Source organism: Lepidothrix coronata, unplaced genomic scaffold, assembly GCF_001604755.1.
Source record: "Lepidothrix coronata isolate B3197 unplaced genomic scaffold, Lepidothrix_coronata-1.0 Scaffold2, whole genome shotgun sequence".
Classification (NCBI taxonomy): Eukaryota; Metazoa; Chordata; class Aves; order Passeriformes; family Pipridae; genus Lepidothrix; species Lepidothrix coronata.
The window spans coordinates 9,423,802-9,445,555 of NW_016690182.1; the positions used below are offsets into that span (position 1 = coordinate 9,423,802).

General features: G+C 38.8%; 1 protein-coding gene across 2 annotated transcripts in view; it reads right to left on the minus strand.

The window, feature by feature from the left end:
• The window catches only part of PCDH11X (protocadherin 11 X-linked), a 460,056-nt gene that overhangs the window by 233,664 nt on the left and 204,638 nt on the right, over positions 1-21,754 (minus strand). For both annotated transcript variants that reach the window (XM_017818430.1, XM_017818418.1), the window contains one exon: positions 10,104-10,175. In XM_017818430.1, the coding sequence (XP_017673919.1) occupies positions 10,104-10,175 (72 nt within the window). The remainder of the gene's footprint in view (positions 1-10,103; positions 10,176-21,754) is intronic.

Below are 21,754 nucleotides of genomic sequence, written 5' to 3' on the forward strand. Positions count from 1 at the left end.
AATTTGGAGAGTGAAAATGTAAGTACGGAATATTACCAGGTAAAAAACTCAGTACTAAAAATGTCCCCACGTTGCAAATGCTTTAGGAATTGTTGGTGCTTCAGATCAGGACAATGCTGCCCTGAACAGCTTCAACTATGGACAAATGAGCACCTACAACTAATCTTGGCCTTTGCAATAATTGACTGTGGGCACCCTGGGAGAAGAAGTTTCCACAACTGGTGGCAACTTGAGTATTTAGCGTGAATCTTTGTTGAAGAGTGAAGAGGAATTTAAAATAAAATCTTGAGGGAGAACACTAGCACAAAGAGAGGGCATGACAAATAAAACAAAGTGCAATTTCTGCCTCGGTTCAGAGTTTACACCATCTGTATTGCAGATATATAGTGAAATTCATGACATTACAAAGTACTGTGAAAATTTATGGATTTAAAAACAAAGTAGTAGAATATGCATCTTTTCAGAGATGATAAATTCTACTACAAACACCAGCCACTGTCAGAGTTTGCAACATTAATTCTTTTCTGAGTATGAGAAACTTCTAGTATCTGTTAGAGTCAGAAAAACAGCACAGTGCATAACAATTAATTGCAGTATTTGGGAAAACATAGAGGCATCTCAAAACACAGCCAAAATGTAAAGTTTTGGTCATCATTTTCCCAGCTGTAGTCTTGATCTGCAGCACCAACATCTACTATCTAGAGTCTGGCATTCTTTTCTAATGGCATTTTCCCTAATTTAACTTAATACATAAATCAGTTAGAACCAACTTGTAAAATTCCAGCAAAAACCACAGTTTGTATTCATAACAGCATGGAAGAATGTTGTAGAAGCCTTCCAAGTGAAGGCTCATACATAGAAAGAATTATATATACCACAAAACTACCTTCCATCATCAAGGCAGAGTTAGTTGCTAAACCAAAATATTTTATTTCCTACGAAAAGGCAAACACTGTATTATATAAACCTATTTTAAGCATTTTTAGAATTATCACATGCATTATGTTGTTCATCTCTGTCCTTCAGTTCCAAGCTGTCAACCTGCAGGCTGGTTACATCATTTCAGCAGCAATGGATTCCAGGCCTCCATCTTTTTGAGACTCCCAGTAATTTGTCTCCAACCATTACACAAACTTGTGCTGTTGGACAGTGACAGAGGCTCAGTCAGATGGACAGAAATGGCTTGGACTCGTATGGTTTGAAAATGAGTAACTGTTCCTGCTTTGCAGAAATGTGAAATGGGACAACATGTGACACAGGGAAAAAAAAAAAAAGACATCTGGAAGGTCTTATTTATTGAACTAATTATGAAAGGACACACTTGCTTCCCTACACATCACACGTTTGGATGTAGATCAGGGGACACAGGCCAGTGGCCAGGCTGACACTCCCAGCTCAGCATCAGAATCTGCAAGCAAAAGCTGTCAGAATAGGCAAAGTCTCCACAACACCTTTTATTTTTTACTGCCTCTCTATTTTGCAATCCCTTTTAGGTGAAGAAAACTAATAAAATCTTAGCAAGATGCATTGTGCAGCTTTGCTGGCCAGTGAACTCATGAGGCACAGCCTGAGGAGTGAGAAATGTCCCTCTTCAAAGCCAGTGCTGCTCCGGGCTAAAAGAACTCAACACGGGCACTCTGAGTGGCACAGCAGCACCTACTCCCTCTGACTGGGTGCCTGTCTCCTTGCAGTAACTAATAAACACACTGTAAATGCTGAATATAATGTGATAATCTGCCCTCATATGCCTCGTTATTTACTGGATTCTTTCTCAAAGGCAGATGGAGAGAACAGTGGTGTTAATCTCATTTGGGCTTTGAATGGATACATAATACCCATTACCATACAGCCATTGGGGCACTGGGTTGGAGCGGATCTGCTTTATATGCAATAATTTTCAGCCAAAAAATTAATCAGCCCATAAAATATCCTTCAAGAAAAACAACTGATTTTGCATCTGAGAAGCTGCCTGAGAGGGTGAGTGACCTGGTGAGCCACTATCTCCACTACGGACACAAAACAATAACCATATAACTTAATGGACTGGTGAAATATCACATTTCAGTTAACTAAATTCAGTCAAAAACTGTTTTCAGCCCTGGAGATGTATGAGATATAGTTTGGGCAGCGTGCACTGGGGCCCCAGCAGCATTTGTGAACAATTTGTCCCCCAACACTGGGTTTCAGCCTTCATCTCTTGTCACCAATAGTGAAACATTCAGTGTTACAGAACTACGACCAGGATGGACTTCTGCAGGTGAGCAGCTCACATGATGCACTTAGTGCCTACTTCTATTATTGCCTGGGATGAGACTTGATGTCAATGCCTCCGTTTGCTACCCAGAAAGATAAAATTTGTGTCGCTAATTCATCAGGAATGAAGACATAATGTTCTTACTAAACATAGTAAAAGCTTATGCTAAAACAAAACCCACCAACTAACAAAAAAAATCCATGCCACCACAAAACAAAAACGCCAACGTGAAAAAATGGTTACAAATTTCCTAAAAATATGGGGGGAGGGGGGTGGAAGAAAACCTCAGGAGATCGGCTGACAGTTGAAAACCCAAAAATTTCAAAAGCTTTCTCTCGAACACTCTCCTTGCAAAGGTCCATCCTGAAGCCAATATAATTTTTAAGATTTAAAACACAACAACAGAGAGATCTTACGTTCATGCATTGCAAAAGCTTTTCAGACCACTCCTCTCACTCCCAGATGCATGAATACATCCGCAGTGTAGAGGATGGATCTGTTCCTGTGCACAGCTCCTGCCTCACATTACAGCTAACTGCCAGAGACAGCAGACTGGACACTGGAAAAATGGACACCTCAATGAATCACAACTCGTTTATGTTTTCCATTTGAAGATTTATGCATGTTGAGCACAGCTCAGAGCAAGTAAGTTACACTCCAATGCAACTTAATGATTTTCCTACTCGGAGCTTTCTCCTAAATAACATGGATGTCTCGCCAAATGGGGATGATGGCAGAAGTAAGACCCGGGGAGGAAAGACGTTCTGAGCGCCCCCATGGATAACTAAGTACCTCAGAAATCTCATCTACATTTTCTGAAGGCAGGTCTGTGTGATTTACTTAGACACTGACAGGGCTTTGTGCATCTCCCAGGATGAAGGACTAGCTGTCTGCCTGCCCTTCTCAAACAGTGTCGCTGGATATTTCACTACTGAACACCCATCTCCTCCAACTCAGCGTCGGGTAATGGAGAATAAATCACCTCCTGTGTTGAGCAGCACAGTTCCCTCCTGCAGCTCTAGTCTGATGCACACTGACAGGAGCCTTCTGGGCTTACCTGTTCTCAGGCACACTGGGCTGAATGTCCAGGTGATGCTCTACAGCTGAGCTCCCTGCTCCCATTACCAATTCTTTCCTCTTTACACTGCTGTTCAAGTCTGTAATAACAACACTGACATGACAGAAGTAAGAGGAAGAAAAATACTTAACAGTGTGAGCCAAAGAAATCAGGCAGAAAACATCACTGTCATGGTGGACCAAACAGGAAAGATATTCTTCAAAGCCTCGGTGAACGATTTAGACAAGATTTAAATACTTCAATGTAGTAAGGACCTGAAGCCTTTACTATAGCCTATTTTTCCATTCAGCAGCTTTGGCATTTGGGTTCTGAAAACACACAGAACAGTCTGACAGAGATGAACACGTGAGTGCCTGTCCTCAGAGATACAACCTCCAAAGTAACAGGTTTCCTGCTGCTGTACAGCTGAACACCCAGAAAGGGACTGAGGAAACTGTATGGAAACTGTCTGTAGAGGTCTCACTTATTTTAATTAACTCATAAGAGGACTGTATATTGTCTCAAACTGAGAGGTTTTTTTTAGCATAGAATCATGAACCACTCTGGAAAACAGACGGACAAACATAAATGGAATAGGAATTATTTTCTGCTTTTGTAATGGTCTCCCCTGCTGAAATCAATACTAAATTCAATGCTCACAACTCTGATAGCCTGTGGTTTTTTTTCCTTCTTTACTTTCTCCAAGTGACTTTTCTGCTACATCAGCGATTAACTTCCAGTGCCCATATGCTATGGCAAAACTGGATATTGAAAAAATGCATATCATATATATGTGTACACATATAAATGTGTACACATATAAAGTCTATCTGAAATCTTACTGGATTAGCAAAATTAGAGTTCTTCCTGTTGGCCAGGTTATCTTATCAACCCTGCCTTTGCTGCAGAGTAAGTCTTTATTTAATTAGAATTCAGATTTTATTTGCAAACATCTTGTAATAACTTTTCCTTATTTTACAGTTGAATACTCCCTAATACAGTTAAATACTCCCTAATATTGAATGGCCTAATACAGGCTGATACACTGGTTTAAATGTGGCAAATTGGTGATATTCTATTTCATATTAACTGGAATTAAAGAAAATGATCACTAGATAAGAAAAGGTTAATGCCTATTTCCACTCCATAAGCTGCCCTTCCGTTGAGTTATCTTCCATAACTGTACCCTGATTTCTGGATACATTATTTGCTCAGAATGTCAGGAATACCTTACAGATTACAACCTCTAACACAGCTAATATAAAACAGCCTGGCTATCTGTGAGAACCAGGTTTGTACCTTTTGGCAGCAGGGTACTGCACTAGCTGCTGCTGCAAAGATTAGGTGTTTGTTATGGCGTTCACGATAATTATTTTCAAAGTGCAATAATTAGTGTGTTTTTCTCTTAAGTTTCCTAATAAAATGTTATTTCATTCCTGCTGGTACTCAAATCAGACCAAAACAACGGTCTGCCTCCAGTTGGCTTCCAGCTTGGGAGGCCTCCATTTGAAGAGATAAAAAAATCACGGTTTAAGATTGGAGTGTTCAAAAATAGTTCAGATATTTATGCAGGCATTTCTAATTGCATTTAGAATTCTCCCCACACCTTCTACTCTGATCTGGTCTTTTATTACTGCTTTTTCTTTTTTTTTTTTTTTCAAATTTACCAAGCCTTTTGTGTTAGCACTTAGGATTACAATTGAAGTTCCATTAAATAAGAACTATGTTCAAGGAATATTTAAATTTATTAAGGCACAAAATAAAATGGGAATATTTTGAGCACACAGATTCTAAAAACTGAATATACCTTGGGTATAACTAGACTATATAAATCTATTTAGGTGACTCATTTGTATCGAAGACACCAAATCAGAAATAAAGCTTTACTTTTATTCTAACTTTCACTGATTTTGAGTCCTAAAGGTTGAAGCTGTGAGCTAAGCAAACAGAGCACACCAGGACTTCATGAAAAATAATTCAGTATCCATGGACTGTAGGGAAAAAATATGCACATAATTCTTATTAGTTGACTCTCTTCAAATATTTAACCACAGCTGCTAATATTTCTTCATAATGTAAAACACTCTGTTTGTAATTTAAAAAGAGAAACATATTTTTGACTGTTTCTTAAAACAAGACAAAAACACAAGCTATATTGGAATATATCTCACTAGTCAGTAAAATTAGGGTCTAAATAAGTACCTTAAAGCATATGTATTAGAAGCACAGCAGCAAGTGTGGTTGGATTATGTTTATTATTGGCAGCTCTTTGCCCGTGAGCAGGAGGTGGACTCGCTCCATCCCTTCCCAGCACGGCAGGTGAGGGGAATGGGGTGAATTCCCAGCTCACCTAATAAGACATCTCTGTCAGAGATGCTTGGAGACTTTTCTCTCCAGAATTCTCTTGCATACTCGGGGAAAAATGTGGCTGCAGATTAGGGGACAAAACCAATGAAAAGAACAAAAAGTGCTGCACATGGCTCTGCCTTCATTGCCAGGCATTTAGAGGGAACGAGAATTACATGACTTGATTTACTTTACAAAAACTGATTAGTAAAACCCCCTGTGGATTTCTTAACTATACTGTGGAGGGATATAAGATTAGTGTAGCAATTCCCATCATCAAACGTATTTACTGTTAAAATATTGGATTAGTGATGTTGTTATCCACTGTTCCAAGATTATAAAGTGATTCTTTAAAATTGAGCAGAAAAATACTGCACTCTATCATTTGTAATTAGATTTCAGTCTGAGTGTTTTTGCCTTTCCAGAAAAAGTAATTCTGCTAAAAAAAAAAAAATAAAAAATAAAAAGAGCTGTGTTCTGCACACAAATAAAGAGAAAATAAAACTATGGATTCAGAAGAGGAAACAAATTATTTTCCTCTCCTACTTTTGAGAGACAAATGGTTGCACTTGGTCTGTGTCTTACTGCTCCTGCTGGTCAGTCTCAGTTCTGTGGTGATCCCCCACCGTTACACCAGGGGGTAATAAAGCCTTGTTGGTGTGAGATGTGGCTCATTGTAACACACACAGGAATGTGCACTACCTGAGCCTGACAAATCTTAGTCCTTGGATATTTAACCCTCCCAGAGAACTTTGAGGAGAGGGTCATCATTGTCTCAGTTTCCACTGACAACATGAACTGTGACGAAGGAAGAGAGTCAGGAAAGGGGATAAATTAATGTGTTCATTAAAGTAATTATGCTACATTTGGGCCAGGAAGATTAATGCAACTGTATCCTAGCTTTTTAGCCATTATCTTCAGTGACTAAAAGCACTTGGAGTTCTTGCAATTAATAAACAAATAAAAAGCCACGGCACTAACACCACCTTCTCACATTTTATCCTACTTAACACCTCTAGGAACCACTTCTATGCAGTATTTCAGATAAACATATAATAGAAAGTGATGTAGGAATCAACTAAAAAAAGATTAAATCAGAAATACTCTGCAACTGAAGAGTGGGAGTTTTGCTGTACCTGTCATGCTGGCAAACCTCGCTAGTTGCCACTACTGCACTTTTAAGCTGTATAAATTTCAGCATTGTTCTTTTTTTTTTACTCTGGTAACTTCCTATTCTCTCTTCCTAAATTCACCCTCCTAGTAATCACAGAATCACAGAATGGTTAAAGTTGGAAAAGACCTCTGAGATCATTGTGTCCAACCATTTACCCAGCACCACTGTGTTCAGCATGTCCCCAGGTGCCACAGCCACACATTTTTTGAATGCTTCTGGAGATGGTGATTTCACCATCTCCCTGAGCAGCCTATTCCACACTTTCAGGTTTTCCTGATCTCTAATCTAACACCCCCCTCGTGCACCTTTAGGCCATTTCCTCCCATCCTGTCAGTTGTTACCTGGAAGAAGAGACCAAACCCCAGCTTGCTAATTTGCTTCTAATACAGAATCAGGGTTATCAATATTATTTCATGCCATTACCATACAAACTTCAGATTTTAAAACAGCATCGGTGACTTCAAAAATTTGAAGAATCACAATTTTTGATTTGAAATTGTCCTGTTATAACTGACCATAAATACACAGCCTATAAATACATAATCTTAACTGCAGTAGCTCTGAACAGCCTTGACAGGGTTTATCAGCTAAATGTTTAATCAGGCAAAGCAGCAAAAAACATAACCACAGGAATACATGGTATTTAGCATTTAAATAAAGCTTGTAAACCAATGACAAGTCTATTTGGGCAACTACTCCCACACATGCTCCTTATCTGCAAAGGTCTTGTCCCAAATTTATCGGAACCAGTCTCTTATACTTTATTTTCCAGGCAGTAACATCAGTTTCCATTCACTGAGTCCACAGAGAAAGATGCAGAAAACTACAAGTTAAAAGGCAGGGCCATGAAAAGAGAATTCCCACACTGTCAATGTCATATTGCTCTGGGAACTTATTAAATCACAGCCAAAAACCCAAAAAACAAAACCGTAAAACCAAGAACAAAAACCCCACCACAGAAGCAGAAACAAGCCTGCCAAAGCACCACGGTTCTTTGGGTTTTGTCTAACTGAAGAACTCAGTTTCAAAATTCCCAGCTCCCTGGCTGCTTTCTAAGATCAGACCTCGAGCAGAGAAGGCAAGTGAGAGCCCTGGCATTGTCAGCAACAGGAATCCTTCCCTCCCTCGGCACAGGAAGAACCATTTCTTGTTTCCCCAGACTGTAACCTCTGTGTGAAATTGCCCTGCTGCTAATAGGTACCAGCCTCTCACCTCCTGGCATTAGGGGCCAGATGTGGCTCTTTCTGCTTCACTGCTTGTTTGGCCCTGCATGCCCAGACTGTGCTCTGGGCTATTCCATTCATTCTCTGTTGGCGAAACACACCCCACAGCAGCTCTCAGCACTGAACAGCTGTGAGTAGCCCAAGCAAATGTAATGATTTTTTATTGTTACTATTAAGTAGGCATAAGTAGTGAGTCTCTGCCTCGTGTGTGGTGTGGGGGGATCAAAAAACTTTCATGGAAATAACACCTTTTTGTAAGTAGGAGTTGGCTTTGCTCATGGTTCATTCTAGCAGCCTTTAAATACATTTTCCCTCCTTTAGAGTTGGGAACCATTTGCTTTATGAGCACCATTTGGATCATTTACCTGTTGCTCATAAAATAGACAAAGCTTTTATCCATGCCATGAATTTTTACTCACTTTATACAAAATACCTAAGGAGGGATTTGCAGAGGCCAGAATTACATCCATGAAAGAATTAACAACTAATTTAATTTTCTGCTACAATAATGGTTCCAGCAGTTTTTGATTTTGTTGATTACATTTCTTCTCTCCACAAAATAAAAAGCATATTGGTGTTAGCTTCTTTATATGCACTTTTTTAAAAAGCAGATTTTTTTTTTCAAAAATGAATAAGAATAACAAAAACATTTCATGCATTTTAATCTCTGTAGTCATTAAGTCAAGTGGTGGGAAATGTAGCTTTCAAAAGTGATCAGATAACAGGGTGATGGTCTGTTTGCTCAGGAAGAACAACGATTCTCATCAGCACTGGGACAGAGTAACAGGATATTTCTTTGACAAGGCTGCTGGCAACAGTCGCACAAACCACCAAGGAAACATGGTTGCACAAGCCCACCTCTGTCACCCTCGTTCATGCACCAGTGCCCCAGTAAATGACAATCACGCATCAAGCTGCTTCAATGACTCCTTTCACAAGGAGAAAGCCAAAATTCTCTCCTCTATGCCAACAACCCAAAGCCCAGCCCTACCTCCATCTCCTACTTGCTCTGCAGCATGCACTGTAGGCAAGGAAACAGGAGGACCCCATTATCCCTCCCACAGTGATCCATCAGCTGTTCTGCAGTAACTGCTGGAACCAGACACTTCCCTCAACAGTTTGTTCCTGCACATGAAGAGTTACTGTCTCTTGGTAAGTGTGGACCACAGCAAGCTCCTGCAGTCCTGCACATAAACATCATTGACTGCAGACACAGATCGATGAGGCTTAACTGCTGTGATTAGCAGCTGCCTGGAGAGAGGTTTTGGAGGTTTGGCCATCCAGATGCTGGGAACAGCCAGGGCACACACTGCACCTGGGAGCCTTTTAGTTAGGAAGGAGGGAAGATCCTGGGGTTTGGAGAGGCAATAGCTGAGGGATTTCCCTACAACACAAGGCTTGAGTGTTTATAGATAACCATCTTTCTGCATGCAGAGATGCACAAACATCCTATCTGTGACTACAGTGGAGAATTGACCATTTAAGAGCTTCTATATTTTAATCACCTGTACAGATTGTCCCATGAAAGCCTACACAGTCAGCATTGCCCCTAATTTAAAAAAAATGCCACCAAGCATGAACAAAGGTAGCTGGAACAGAGGTGTGGGCTTTTTTTATTTCTCCTTCTAAATTCCTATGCTGTGTTTGCCACAACCTTTGGGAGTAAACAGGCCTCTAGAACTAGCCTAACTTCTAGGATTTCAAAATAAACTTCTACCACTTCATTTCTCCACCAGATGTTCATAGCTTACTGATGCACCAATAACATTACTAAAGTAGTTTTGTGTTGTCAAGTTCTGCAAAAATTTTTAAGCATATATGAAAAACAAGCTGAAGGCAAGATAATGCTGGCATTTTTCCCTTGATGCTCAACTAAAAGAGCACTACCAATAACCTGGGCAGCCAAACACCCAAACAAACCATTTCAACATGTGATGCCAAGAACCACAGAGCAACCTGTTGCAAGATTCCTTTGCAGATTATTCCATGAAGACTGACAGAAACCACCACTACAGAAAACAAGTTATCAGAAAAGTTGTTCCAGCCTACCTGTGGCTGAGTCCAAGGCTCCAAGGTTGTTTCTTTCAAAGGAGTCTGTGGCCTTCCCACTTCTTTTGTGTGCTTTTAGGAGAGAAAAGCACGTGTCAGTTACATGTTCAGTCAACATTCAGCATCAGTTTTTCTTGAGGAAACAAAACAGGTACAAAATCCATACAATAACATATCATGACTGCATACATTTGGAGTAGGCTGTAGGTCTCTTTTTTTTTTTTTCCAGAAAAGTAACTTTATAGAGTTGCTTTAGTTTTCAAGGTAAAGGGTACACACCTTGCTCTCTGTGTATAGATAAAAATTCAGGCAAAAACATGAAATTATTTGCCAACAGAGTAAGGTTCTGCAGCAGAAATTCAGAGAGAGCTTGACTCTGGTTTCTCTGTCATTTCCTCCCCAGGCTGTGCTCTGTTCAATGGACACCCTGCAGTGTAACTAAGTGAAATAGGTTCATCACTTGGATGTGGGGCCATGTTTTCGGATAAGAGCCCTTGCCTTTCCTTAATGCTCTTCAGAACTGGATCCAGAAGACAGTTACCAACTTCCTGTCTCCTTGACTTTCCACTCCCTTGGAATATTTCAAGAATGACCACCCCAAACCTAAAGTCTAGGTCATCAAAGAGATTAAACTAGTCTTCAAAGAAGACTTGCTGTCTCTTCATACTTCCTTTTTTTAATAATACCAAAACATCCTGCAATTACTCATTACCATCTGTAATTGTTCTGCTTCAATAATAAACGTGTAAGATTTTTGAACACTGGTAGTGAGCATTGAATAGGATGCTGGCTTCTTCTAATTTTCTCCATATGAATTTCCCAGGGAAGTAACTTTCCACATTGCTGTAAAAATTACAAGTCTCATATTTTCTTTCCAATTTTTTTTCTGTCATAAAACAGAAATAGTGGCACTCAAAAAAAAAAAAAAATCCTCTGCTGAAATATGCTCTTTAAGCAGTGCCAGGATTTTCCTTCTCCTGAAATACAACATTTCTAATGTACTACCCTTTGAACACGGCCTTTGACAATATGTAATACAAATATCATCTTGTCCAGGTCTCACATCAGAGAAATCTGAATGCCCATGCAAGGACTGACAAAGAGAGGGAGAGATATGCCATTGGAATTTCTGTCATTAGCAAACTACGGCCACTTAAAATGAAACACTTTTTTAAATACAAAATTTGTGGGCAACTTCAGTTAGCATTCACAGCACTTCTTTCAAAAAACTGCCTTATAAATGGCAATTGTGTTTTGGCAGGTTGGATTGCCTGTAATAGTAGATTACAAGCAATCATTTTTACCATTTTTTTGTTATTTTATATTTTGGGGTAGCAATGGGACACAATTCATTCTTGAAATAGAACAATAAGTGCATTTCAAAAGAAAAAAGAAATAACCATAGATTTAGTGAATGCTAAACAGAGTTAAAATGAATGCATCTGGAAAGGGAAGGTTGTGTTTTTCATGCGTTCAAAAGCAAATGTTTTCTACCTTATAATCTTGCTTTAAATGTAATCATCAAGCATCAAAGGGACCCAAACACATAATGAAAATTATTAAACATATCAGTTGTAGTGCCAAGATACCATAACAATTCCACATGGGGTAACCTGCCAGGAACTGACATTAAAAATCACACTCTTTCTTGAGAAATCATTTTTCTTGGAAATTCACATTGGTTTTGTATACATTTGTCCAGTTCTATATTGCAGCAGAAAGAAAAAAATAATCAAACATATGAATACATAAAGAAAATGTATGCAAAATGTATACAAAAGTTCATATAGGTGAAACAATTCCTAAAGTGTTTGAGTGACACTGGAACTCACGCTCTAAGTCTTAGATACGACTTAAAGAAGACTCAAAGTACTCAGTGCTGAATTTCCTATTGACCAGCACCATTTATTTCCTACTGCTCCCCCTACACACCACCCAAAGAGACCCTTTCACCTCACCTTGAAGTCAAGCATCAGAAAGTAGGGACAAGACACAGAAAGAGTGAAAATAGTGCAGCAACCTGCACCCCCCAGAGCACATGAAAGGACAAACCCAAGCACTGTCTTCAACCCCTACAGACTTTGTTCCCATAGGAAACATCTTTCTAGCTCTCATTCCAACTTTCCAATTATGTTTCAGAGCTCTTTCTAGGAATGAAAACCCCTGCACCATCCAGATGTAGTTTGTCACTGAGAACCTTGAAGCATATTTGCATTCTCACTTTTCAGGGTGGAAAAGCATGTTCCACATGAGCTGTGAGCACACCCAGGACAGCTGACACTGACCCACTGCTCAGACTGCTCACTAGAGGTAGCTTCCAAGTGTGAGTACCTGTTCTGAACTACCTGCTACTACAAGCAGTTGTACTTCCAGTGTAGAGCTCTTTACTCGCCCCTCGCTGAGATACACACACATTGCTAATGGGCCACATAAGCAGCACTTATCCACAAGTTCTCTTTTCTCTTTTATAAAGAGTAATGCGATAAAGAGAGACAATTCTCCCAGGAGCTTCTTTCTTCCAGCACAGATAAAGAAGCTCTTACTAAAACTGCGAAGTTTTTGGAAGCCTTTATCTGCCCATTTTGCTTGGAGCATCTTCCTACAGCCTTCTGCAGCTTCTACAATCCTTCTGAGGAAACAATAGACTGCGCCCACAGCCTTTTGTTTATGTTCCCTCCACTTCCTCAATTTGGCATTTAAGTTTCACACATAGAAGAAAACCGTGCTCATAATGAGATAAAGATGGAATGATTTCAACCTGGATATTACATTATGGTTTCAGCAGTGCCATTAGAGCTCCCTTAGCTCTTGTACACGCACCAATTACAATTTCTCTAGCGCGTAGGCTTGACTTCTGCAATAAATTAGGTCCTTTTCATGTCTGACGAACCACCTGTCACTTTGTTACAGCCAGCTACCCTTCCACGAGCACAGGGCATATCTGGACAACTGATTCTGTTCCTGCCACTCATCCAACACCTTCCCAGATCTGCCCCCCGTCAGAGCTGAGGGGGACACACTTTGCTCTAAATCATTACCTGCCACCCTGTATCACTGCTGTGCTGCTGGCACTGAGGAAGGCAAAGAGACAGGAAACCACACAGGATCTTGCTGGCTGCAAAGGTTTCCTCTATCTCAGTGTTCCCTTTTGCCCAGCGGGAAATGCAATAATTTCAACTGTCCCCCAAGGCCAGGGAATCCTGTCTATCCACAGAAAGTCCAATCTTCAGGTATTTTTAATATAAAAGAAGTTTTGGGTTGCTGAGTCATCATACAGCCAAGTCTCATCAGTCTTCCACCTGACCACCTAGAAATTACCCTGATCAATGATGTTAGCAATCAATAAAGTCCAGACTAATAACCAGGTAGTAAAAAGACTGTGCACAAAATATTTTGCTGATATTTGGAATTTTCTGTCTAATTATAGCAGCAAAAGAAAGCTTTAATATTTAATCAAAGTAGTTATTAAATATGTTTTAAGAGAAAAATGAAATTCATCATGAGTATTTTCTGTTGTTTATTGGAAGAAATAAGTTACCAAACATACAATTACTTATGACAACTTGACAGGTAATATCCAGGCTTCCAAAATCTACCAGAGAAAGTAAACTGTAAAGTAGATTTTAAAGGTTATGCAAGTCAGTGTTTCAAGCCAGACTTCATTTTGGTCTTTAAGATGCTGCAGAGTGGTCCTCACTCTGAAACATGAGGGGAAATCTTTGGTGCACCTGAGACAGTTCAAACTGATCCAACAAGTGCTTGGTCACAGATGCCCCTTCTGATGGAATCCTGCTCCTGCCCCACTCAGCTCCTGGTGCCTGCCCAGTTTTGGATGATCCATGACAAGACATTGTTTAGTCCCTCAGCCTGTTTTCTCCATTAGACTGAATTCCATTCTCTTCCTGATCAGAGGTACTAGTCTAGCTCCCTCTGCCTGAGATCCTGCCCTACCAGCCCCTGTGTGGGTTTGGAAGGGAGTAGGAAGAGGGAAGGCTGTTGTATCCCCTCACTTCCTACAGCCCCAACTCCCAAGCTGCCAGCAGCCTCTCTAACACAACACACATACTCCAAAATTGTTGTAAAGTCCTTCCCTTTTAGCTAGAGAGAAGTTAAGTTACCTTTAATTGTTTTGCCCCAGCCTCCAGAGCAGGAATCATAAAAATTTCTGGTAACTTGACCCATGGATATGACTAATTTTTCAATGACTGTCATTTTCCATGCTGCAAAGGGAATTCGTTCTGGACCTTAAAGTTTTTATTTTAATGCTAACTACTGGATCTGTTCAGCTAGATATCACCTCCATTCCCTCCTGCTTTTTTATTGACAAGTTTTTGTTTTTCTTCAAAGAAATCTGGATTTACTATGGTTAGAAAGAAAAAAAAAAAAAAGGAGGTTACAACATGACAATTTTGGTTTACCTATTTTGATTTCTGGAAAAGCCTTAAAATTATCTAGACAGATACTACCACCAGTAATTCTAATGGTTATTGATTGCTGTGAGAAGCAAAAGCAGATTGAAATTTCAAGATAATACAAAGCATTTTCCTCTGGTGCCTTACAAAATTGCTACAGCAGCATTAAGATTATCTGATTCCAAGTGTTCTACTTCTGCACTTTAGAGCGGAAAAAGTGTTCTATTTAGTTGTCTTTCCTGCTGAAAACCTATATGGCTTGAAGTGAAATTTAGGAAACAAACAGCAAAAGACATTTAGTAAATAATATATTATCTATGTTGCATTGTCAATTGGGACTCCAAAAGCTTATTTTAGGGCAACTTCTGTCTGTCTGCCAAAAGCTACATTTTTAGACAGGAACTGCAGACTTGACTATTTTTCTGTCCCCCATTATAATCAGGAAATCATGTATAGCGATTTTACTGTCCAGGCAGAATGTCTTTATTATCACACTGAGACAGAGGTATGCTGTAAGTCTGAGAAGGAGATTATCTCCATTAACAATGCCTCCTTCTTGCTTCTAAGTTGATTTCAGGTAATTGGATTCCTGATTCAGCCTCCTAACAGCCTTCATGTGAAAGGTGAACAGAAGGGTTAATTTCAGTGATAAGTTTATTTAACAGACTGCTAAGAAAAAAATTATTTTGCTCTGAGTTTCCATGCTTTAGATAAATATGTAAGCATATGAGAAAGCCATAGGACAGCTGAAATCAAGTAAGGATTCCTTTAGGAAGGTTTTTGCTTTGTATTCAAGAAGTAAACGACAAAAATGCAAATAAACATATAGATAGACCCCCCTTTGTGGAAGCATCAATGAGAAACCCACTGTCTAGAGCCCTAAGATGTGATTCAGTAGTAATGGAAACAATCAGCTTTCCACACTAAACAGCAGTCTGGAATCACCACTGACAACTTCTACACTGTTTTGGCAGTAACAACTGCACCTCCATTTCTGACAGTATCAAGATGCCTTGTGATGTGTCTGTACATCCTCTCAGCGATGCCTTGGACTCAAAAGCCATAATTTGACCCAGCAAGTCTATAATGCTGCTGCCAACAGGCAGCTTTTATCTTGCAAGTATCTCTTCAGAGATGCAGTAAGTCACCTAATGCATATCCAGCCAGCCATGATTTCCAGAGGTGCAGCTCACCCACAGCCTTCAGCACTCACAGCTCTTACACTATTCCTACAGAAAAATCAGCCCTGGGCTTACTTATTTTCCTCTTTTGTTCCAACATATCTATGAGTAAAGAGGGTGCAGGGCAGGAGGCAAAGGAATGAAAGATAAAGGCAGGGTGTGGGGTGGGGGTTGAACAACTACAGCATACTAGGAAAGCTCAGAGGTTTAACAAAGCCTGACATGAGATTTGCCAGATGGTTCTGTACCGGATTGTAAAACTTTAAACTAATCTTCATTTAAGAGTTTTAAGGGCTGTATCCCTCTTATAAAGCCTCTTGCTCTTTTGCCTGGTTGATTCTGGTAAATTATAGATCAGACTTTAGAAAACTGCTTCCATGAACAGCGGCTCCTTAAATCTCAGCTAAACTGAGCAAGAAGATTACATGTTATTATGATGTAGCACAGCAGGATTTTTGTACAGCAAACATAATGATGTAGAGAAGGATAAAACTATCATTCTGTGCAAGGAGGTCATCCATAGAAGAACAATGCTTTTTATACAGCCAGCAAATCCGTCCCTACATGGTCAATCTTCACATGGCAAATGCTTTTTCTTGATGGTTCTGTAAAGAAACCCAACCGTAAGCAAAACCCAAATGTGCATTTGAGGATTCTACCATCAAGCACTGTACAGTAAAGGAGATGTCATTTGGGAGAAATTATTCTAAATATTACTAGAAAAAGTATCTATTTCAAGGGCAATTTTAGGGTAAATGCATCTTGTTGGTTTTATGCAAGGAGAAAGGATTTCCTCTGAATCCCCAGGGAAATGTCAGAGAGTGTATGCAGCATTAAAAATTAAAATGCTCACTAATCTTACAAGTGCATGTATATATATATATATATATATATACACATACTTTAATTGTATATCAAATACAGTTCACATGGAAAAGAAAAAAGCCAAGTCACCATAGTAATGTGTAGAAATTCTTTCCACCTGCTGTTTGTATTTTCAATCTTACACAGTATCTTCACAGTTGAAATTATAGTAGAGAGAATTACAGATTTCAGACACCACATGATGACAAAGCTGAAGTGGGAACAACGGAAGATAAATCCAGGTGTTCAGCAAACAGCAGTAACAAAATATAATAAAAAAAAATCAAGAGACTGATTGTTCTGAGAGTTGATGCAGTAATTTGATACTAAAATTGTGGCCTATCAACCTTTTGAACAAGTAATGCAAATGCCTAAGCCTATTGAGCTCCAAGTCAGCAGCCTATTGAAATTGCTTTAATTTTCCTGTACACGATTTTGAATGCAACGTAGTAATGTCAAATGACCTTCTTTTCTCTCTCTTTTTTTTTTAATTGAAACATTATTTCCTGCACAAGAAAGCTTTTGACTTAAAAGCAATCAGGTGTGATATTCACAGCTCTGGTCTTTTCAAAATGTCATGCACAGGAACTATGTGGATTTATCCTAAAGCTCTCTGTAAGAACAGCAGCATTTTGAAATGCCTAAGAAAATGCCTGTCTATGAGAATATGCTAGTGAAGACCATTGTAAAACTGATTTTATTACATTTAAGTTACCATCGGATACTGTGTTACCCTTCTGTTTTATCTTGCACATCATTGTGCACGCACTTAAACAAATTTGCCAGATTTTCAAAATAATAAAAAATTTCTTAATCAACGCACAGTCAAATGCTTTCTGATATAGAAACAGAGGAATCCCCACAAATTCAAGTAATTCTAAAGGAGAAAAATTACTTTAAATTTTGATAAACACAGAGCTGCTTTTTTGGTTCATATATGTAAAAATCTTAGTGGTAATAACTGATAAAATATGCTCACACTACATGTTCTGACTTGAAAGTATTTACATATATAAGATTAATGTGACATAATATGCTAAGGTATTCTTACATCAAGTGAAAGGAGAAAAAAAAAAAAAGAACATAATATCAAACAGCTTGTTTTACTTGCCTGAGTTCTATTTAGCTTTTCAAGAATGAATATAAATGTACGCAAATCCATTTTGTGACTCGGATATAAAGCATCATGTTAAAAATGTAGTACACGGTAGCAAAACTACGAATTTTTATATTCCTGCATATTTTCCTCCAGACTTGTTAAAATTCACATTTCTTATATCCCGTCATAAAAATAGTTTCTCTTTCTGTAGGTTATTTGGGGAAAATAGCAAAGCCTCTGCCTGGATCCACCTTGTCCAAAGGTGTTTTTTTTTTCTAGGACTTATCATTTTCTCCCTCTATGGCATGACTAAATTATACTTTACAGAAATCCAGCTCCTTATAAAGAGCATTTGCAATTTAAATTGCTCTTTTTCTCTGAACATTAAGTCTGAATTGGATAAAGTTGTTAAAAGGTAAGGCTTCCTAGTTTTTTTTTTTACTTCACTAATCAAGCAAACTAAAATTACATTATCGGAGTCAGCCAGGAGTAGCACAGACCTGGTGGATGGAGAAAGGCCTGAATGGGAATCTCACATGCTGATTACAGCCAGGAGAGAATGGCTGACCAACCCCAATGATTTAAGCTTTGAAGTGTGGCAGAACTAAGGAAAATGTGCCACCTTAAATTAGATTTTTCCATAAAGTTGATAAATAGGCTTACTCATAAAGAGCAGCAAGACTAATCTGCAATTCTCCTGACACTAGAGACAACATGATCTATAGAAGCCTTGTTGGATCATCAGTTCTTTTCATTTGATGTCATCCTATTTATATTCCTTATCCCCAGCTGTGACTATTCGTCTTACAAAGTATGTTTGATTTTTCTAGTGCATATTGTAGCGCTTAGTATGTGAAGTAAAATAAAAAGTGAGACTTTTCTTCAGGTGGCAAGAGTGTGTCCAGAACAGGCAATTGTGCAATAAACAATCCCTCAAGAGATAAAGAAATATGCTTGGAAATACCTTTATTTTTCCTTATTGTTTCTTTGAGGATATTATTCAGCCTCTTTTACAACCTATGTCACAGAAATCAGAATGAATGCAAACAATGTAACTTGTAAAATAGGGAGGAACAGGGAAAGGCTTGTAGGAGTCACCAAGGGTAAGTGTAGGTAGGAGAGGCTCCAGCTCCTCCAAGGCAGGTCAGTGCCAAGGAGCTTTATCACCCTGCTTAAGCCAAGAATGTGTGTGGGCTGGATCAGCACAACTTGAGAAAAATAAACATGAGTCTCATTACAAACACAGACACATGCAATCACAGATTCATATCATTTGGTACTTTACAAGGGGTCAGGATAGAGCCCAAAATTTCAGTAGTATTCCAGTGAAATCCATTAAAAGTTGTACTGCATTCTTGTTAACCAAGAGAAACTGGTGCCTATCAGCCTCTCTGCTGCTTCATCCCTTCCTTTGTGCAGCCATGCTCATCAACTTTCTATCAAGAAAAACAATATGAATATACTGTTTTATCATTCTCAATGGGAAACTATCCTCACAGAAACCCACAAAGCCCTGTCACATTTACCCTAATACTCCTGTGTTATACCAACCCCACCTTCTCTCTCTGTTAGGAATCACTTCTGAAGTTACAGGACAAATCCTACTCTGATATCATATATTTCTCTGTTCTCATAGGGTTTGCTGTCAAGTGAATAGTCATGCTATTTCAGGAAGAATTATAAATTTCTAACTTTTTTTTTTTTTAGCTAAACATAATAAATAGTAACATGAAATTACTTCTCTTCCTGAACTATATAATCTGTGTGCTAGGCTGCCTTTCAGGAAGGAGGGAACCTAAAATTCATCAGAAACCTCAGTGGTGCAGGGACATTACTCAGGGAAGCTTCACTGAATAATGAGACTTTGGAAGCCCTGATGGACTGAGGCCAAGGTTCTCCAATTCCAGAATGTCACTGGCTCTTAACTGCCTCCACAATTATGGCAGATTTGTGTCCTTGGAACATGGAGGCAGGAGTGCAAATCAGACAGGGTCAGAAGCATTCCCAATGGGGTTTGAGCCTTTGTATTTTAAAGGATTCAGGGAAGTTTTTGTAACAGATGTGTTCTCATTATTGTCGGACATCATTGCAAGATTCCTTGGCCCTGATATTGGATTGGCTTTAAAACCTAAGTATTTAATGCAAGCGTTACCTCTGTTTCTTCCTTTTTCTTGTCCCTACTTTGACCAGGAACACGTTCAGAGTATGGTCATGCAATAGAGGCAAAGGTCACCTACCCCTGTTGTGGCCAGCACTGAGTGTCACCAACATGACCAGCAGTGGGAATGGCACAGAACCAAAGTCCACAGGGATTTATTCAGCCTGTGCTGAAGCCCATGTTACTGCAAACTTCAATTGCTACTGTAACTGAAAATGGCTGCATAAAGTTTAGAAGATAAAATAATGAACACAGAACATTCTCTCCATAAGTTTTACAACCAAGGTGAGAACTAAGAACGCAAAGGGATGAGGGGACATCCAAATCTTTTAAATAATGGGTGAGACAGGAGGAGTATTTCTAAAGTACTGAAGAACATTGACAAGTAGGAGTTACAGTGGTGTAAAGGATGTCTAAAGTTAATCCTGGAAGGTGTCTTTACTTGAGATAAATGGGTTTCTGACTGTCTTCTACCAATCACATTGTACCTAAGTCCAAGTGCAATCTCATCTACTATTACAAAGTTTATTTAAATCCTAACACACAATGTTTCTCATACATTTCCTGACAATTCCCATGTTTTCTATTCTATTTTATGTTATTCACGCATGAGAGAGATTTTTTCCCCCTCCAGTCAGGGTGGAGAAAAGAGAGAAAGAAAACTCAGAACATAGTATCTGAAATCTAATGTTCCCTAAATACATTATTAAATTAGTTTGTGCAGGTCAGCTTCCACTAATAATGCCTGCAGAGGGAACCTTTTCCATCACAGTCCTTTTCTTTGTAAAAACGATAAATGGATATCAGTACCATTCCTCTGGAAATACCATTTTCCTCATTTAAACAATGGTGAACTAAAGAGCAGAACCACACGCACAGTAATTTTTCAGGTAACAGGCAATTTTTCTTTCTAATGCCAAGATGAGACACAAAATGACCCCACTTTGATAAGATTGGTAAGAAAACTACTGTCATAAATAGACTAGAACATTGGAAGTAGATTCCATAATGTCTAAGACAAGAATTCGGGAGACACCTTTCAAAAGAGATGCAGATTGACACACACACTCTGTCACACACTGATTTCCAGAGCCACTCCAGATTCCAAATATTTCAACTGTGCCGAGGAGTATTTCATGACGAATGTATTTCACGTATTTCAAAATGAAATGTATTTCATTTTGTTATGCACCTCTATAAGACAGGCTCTTTCTGCATCTCACTTCCCAGTAGCACATTCCAGGGAAATGAAACGTGAGGAAAGGAGTTAAAGTGGTCAGATACTCAGATACAACCTCTGGACCCACACACAATATGATACTCTTGGAATTACATAAAAAAACATTAGCAAAGAATTTATCGTGCTGAATCCAGAGCATGTGCATGTACATATACGTGATTCAGTTTAATTTCAGCTAGTTTGAACATCAAAAATAGAAAAGCCATGACAGCTGACTTCAATTTGAGTCAGCTTCTAAAGAATTAGAGAAAACTTTGCAAGATGCTGAACTCCATTTTTTCCACCAAAAGTCTACATATTGTTAGAAAAGAGTCCAAAACATCAAATTCCTATTTTCAGTAGATAAAGTTTCCATTTTCACGTAGATAAAGCCATAAATATGAACTTACAAAACCTAAGTTTACTTTAAATTACCCTCTTGTTTATTTTGTAGGGAAAAAGAAACAACCTAGTGGAAAACAATATCAGAGTAGCTACTGGTTTACACAGGTCTTATATGTGTTAAAGAAAATGGCAATTTGCTTATTAGTGGGAATTGCTTTCATTCTTCCAAATAATGCATTCCATGAATAATTTGAGCTTTTAGAAATAGTTAACAAGATAAAAAGAAAATTAAAGTATCGTTGTGATGCAAGTTGAAGGGTTTGCATATCTCACTTAACAGAAGAGATTTGCAAATAAACATTTGGAGCATGTG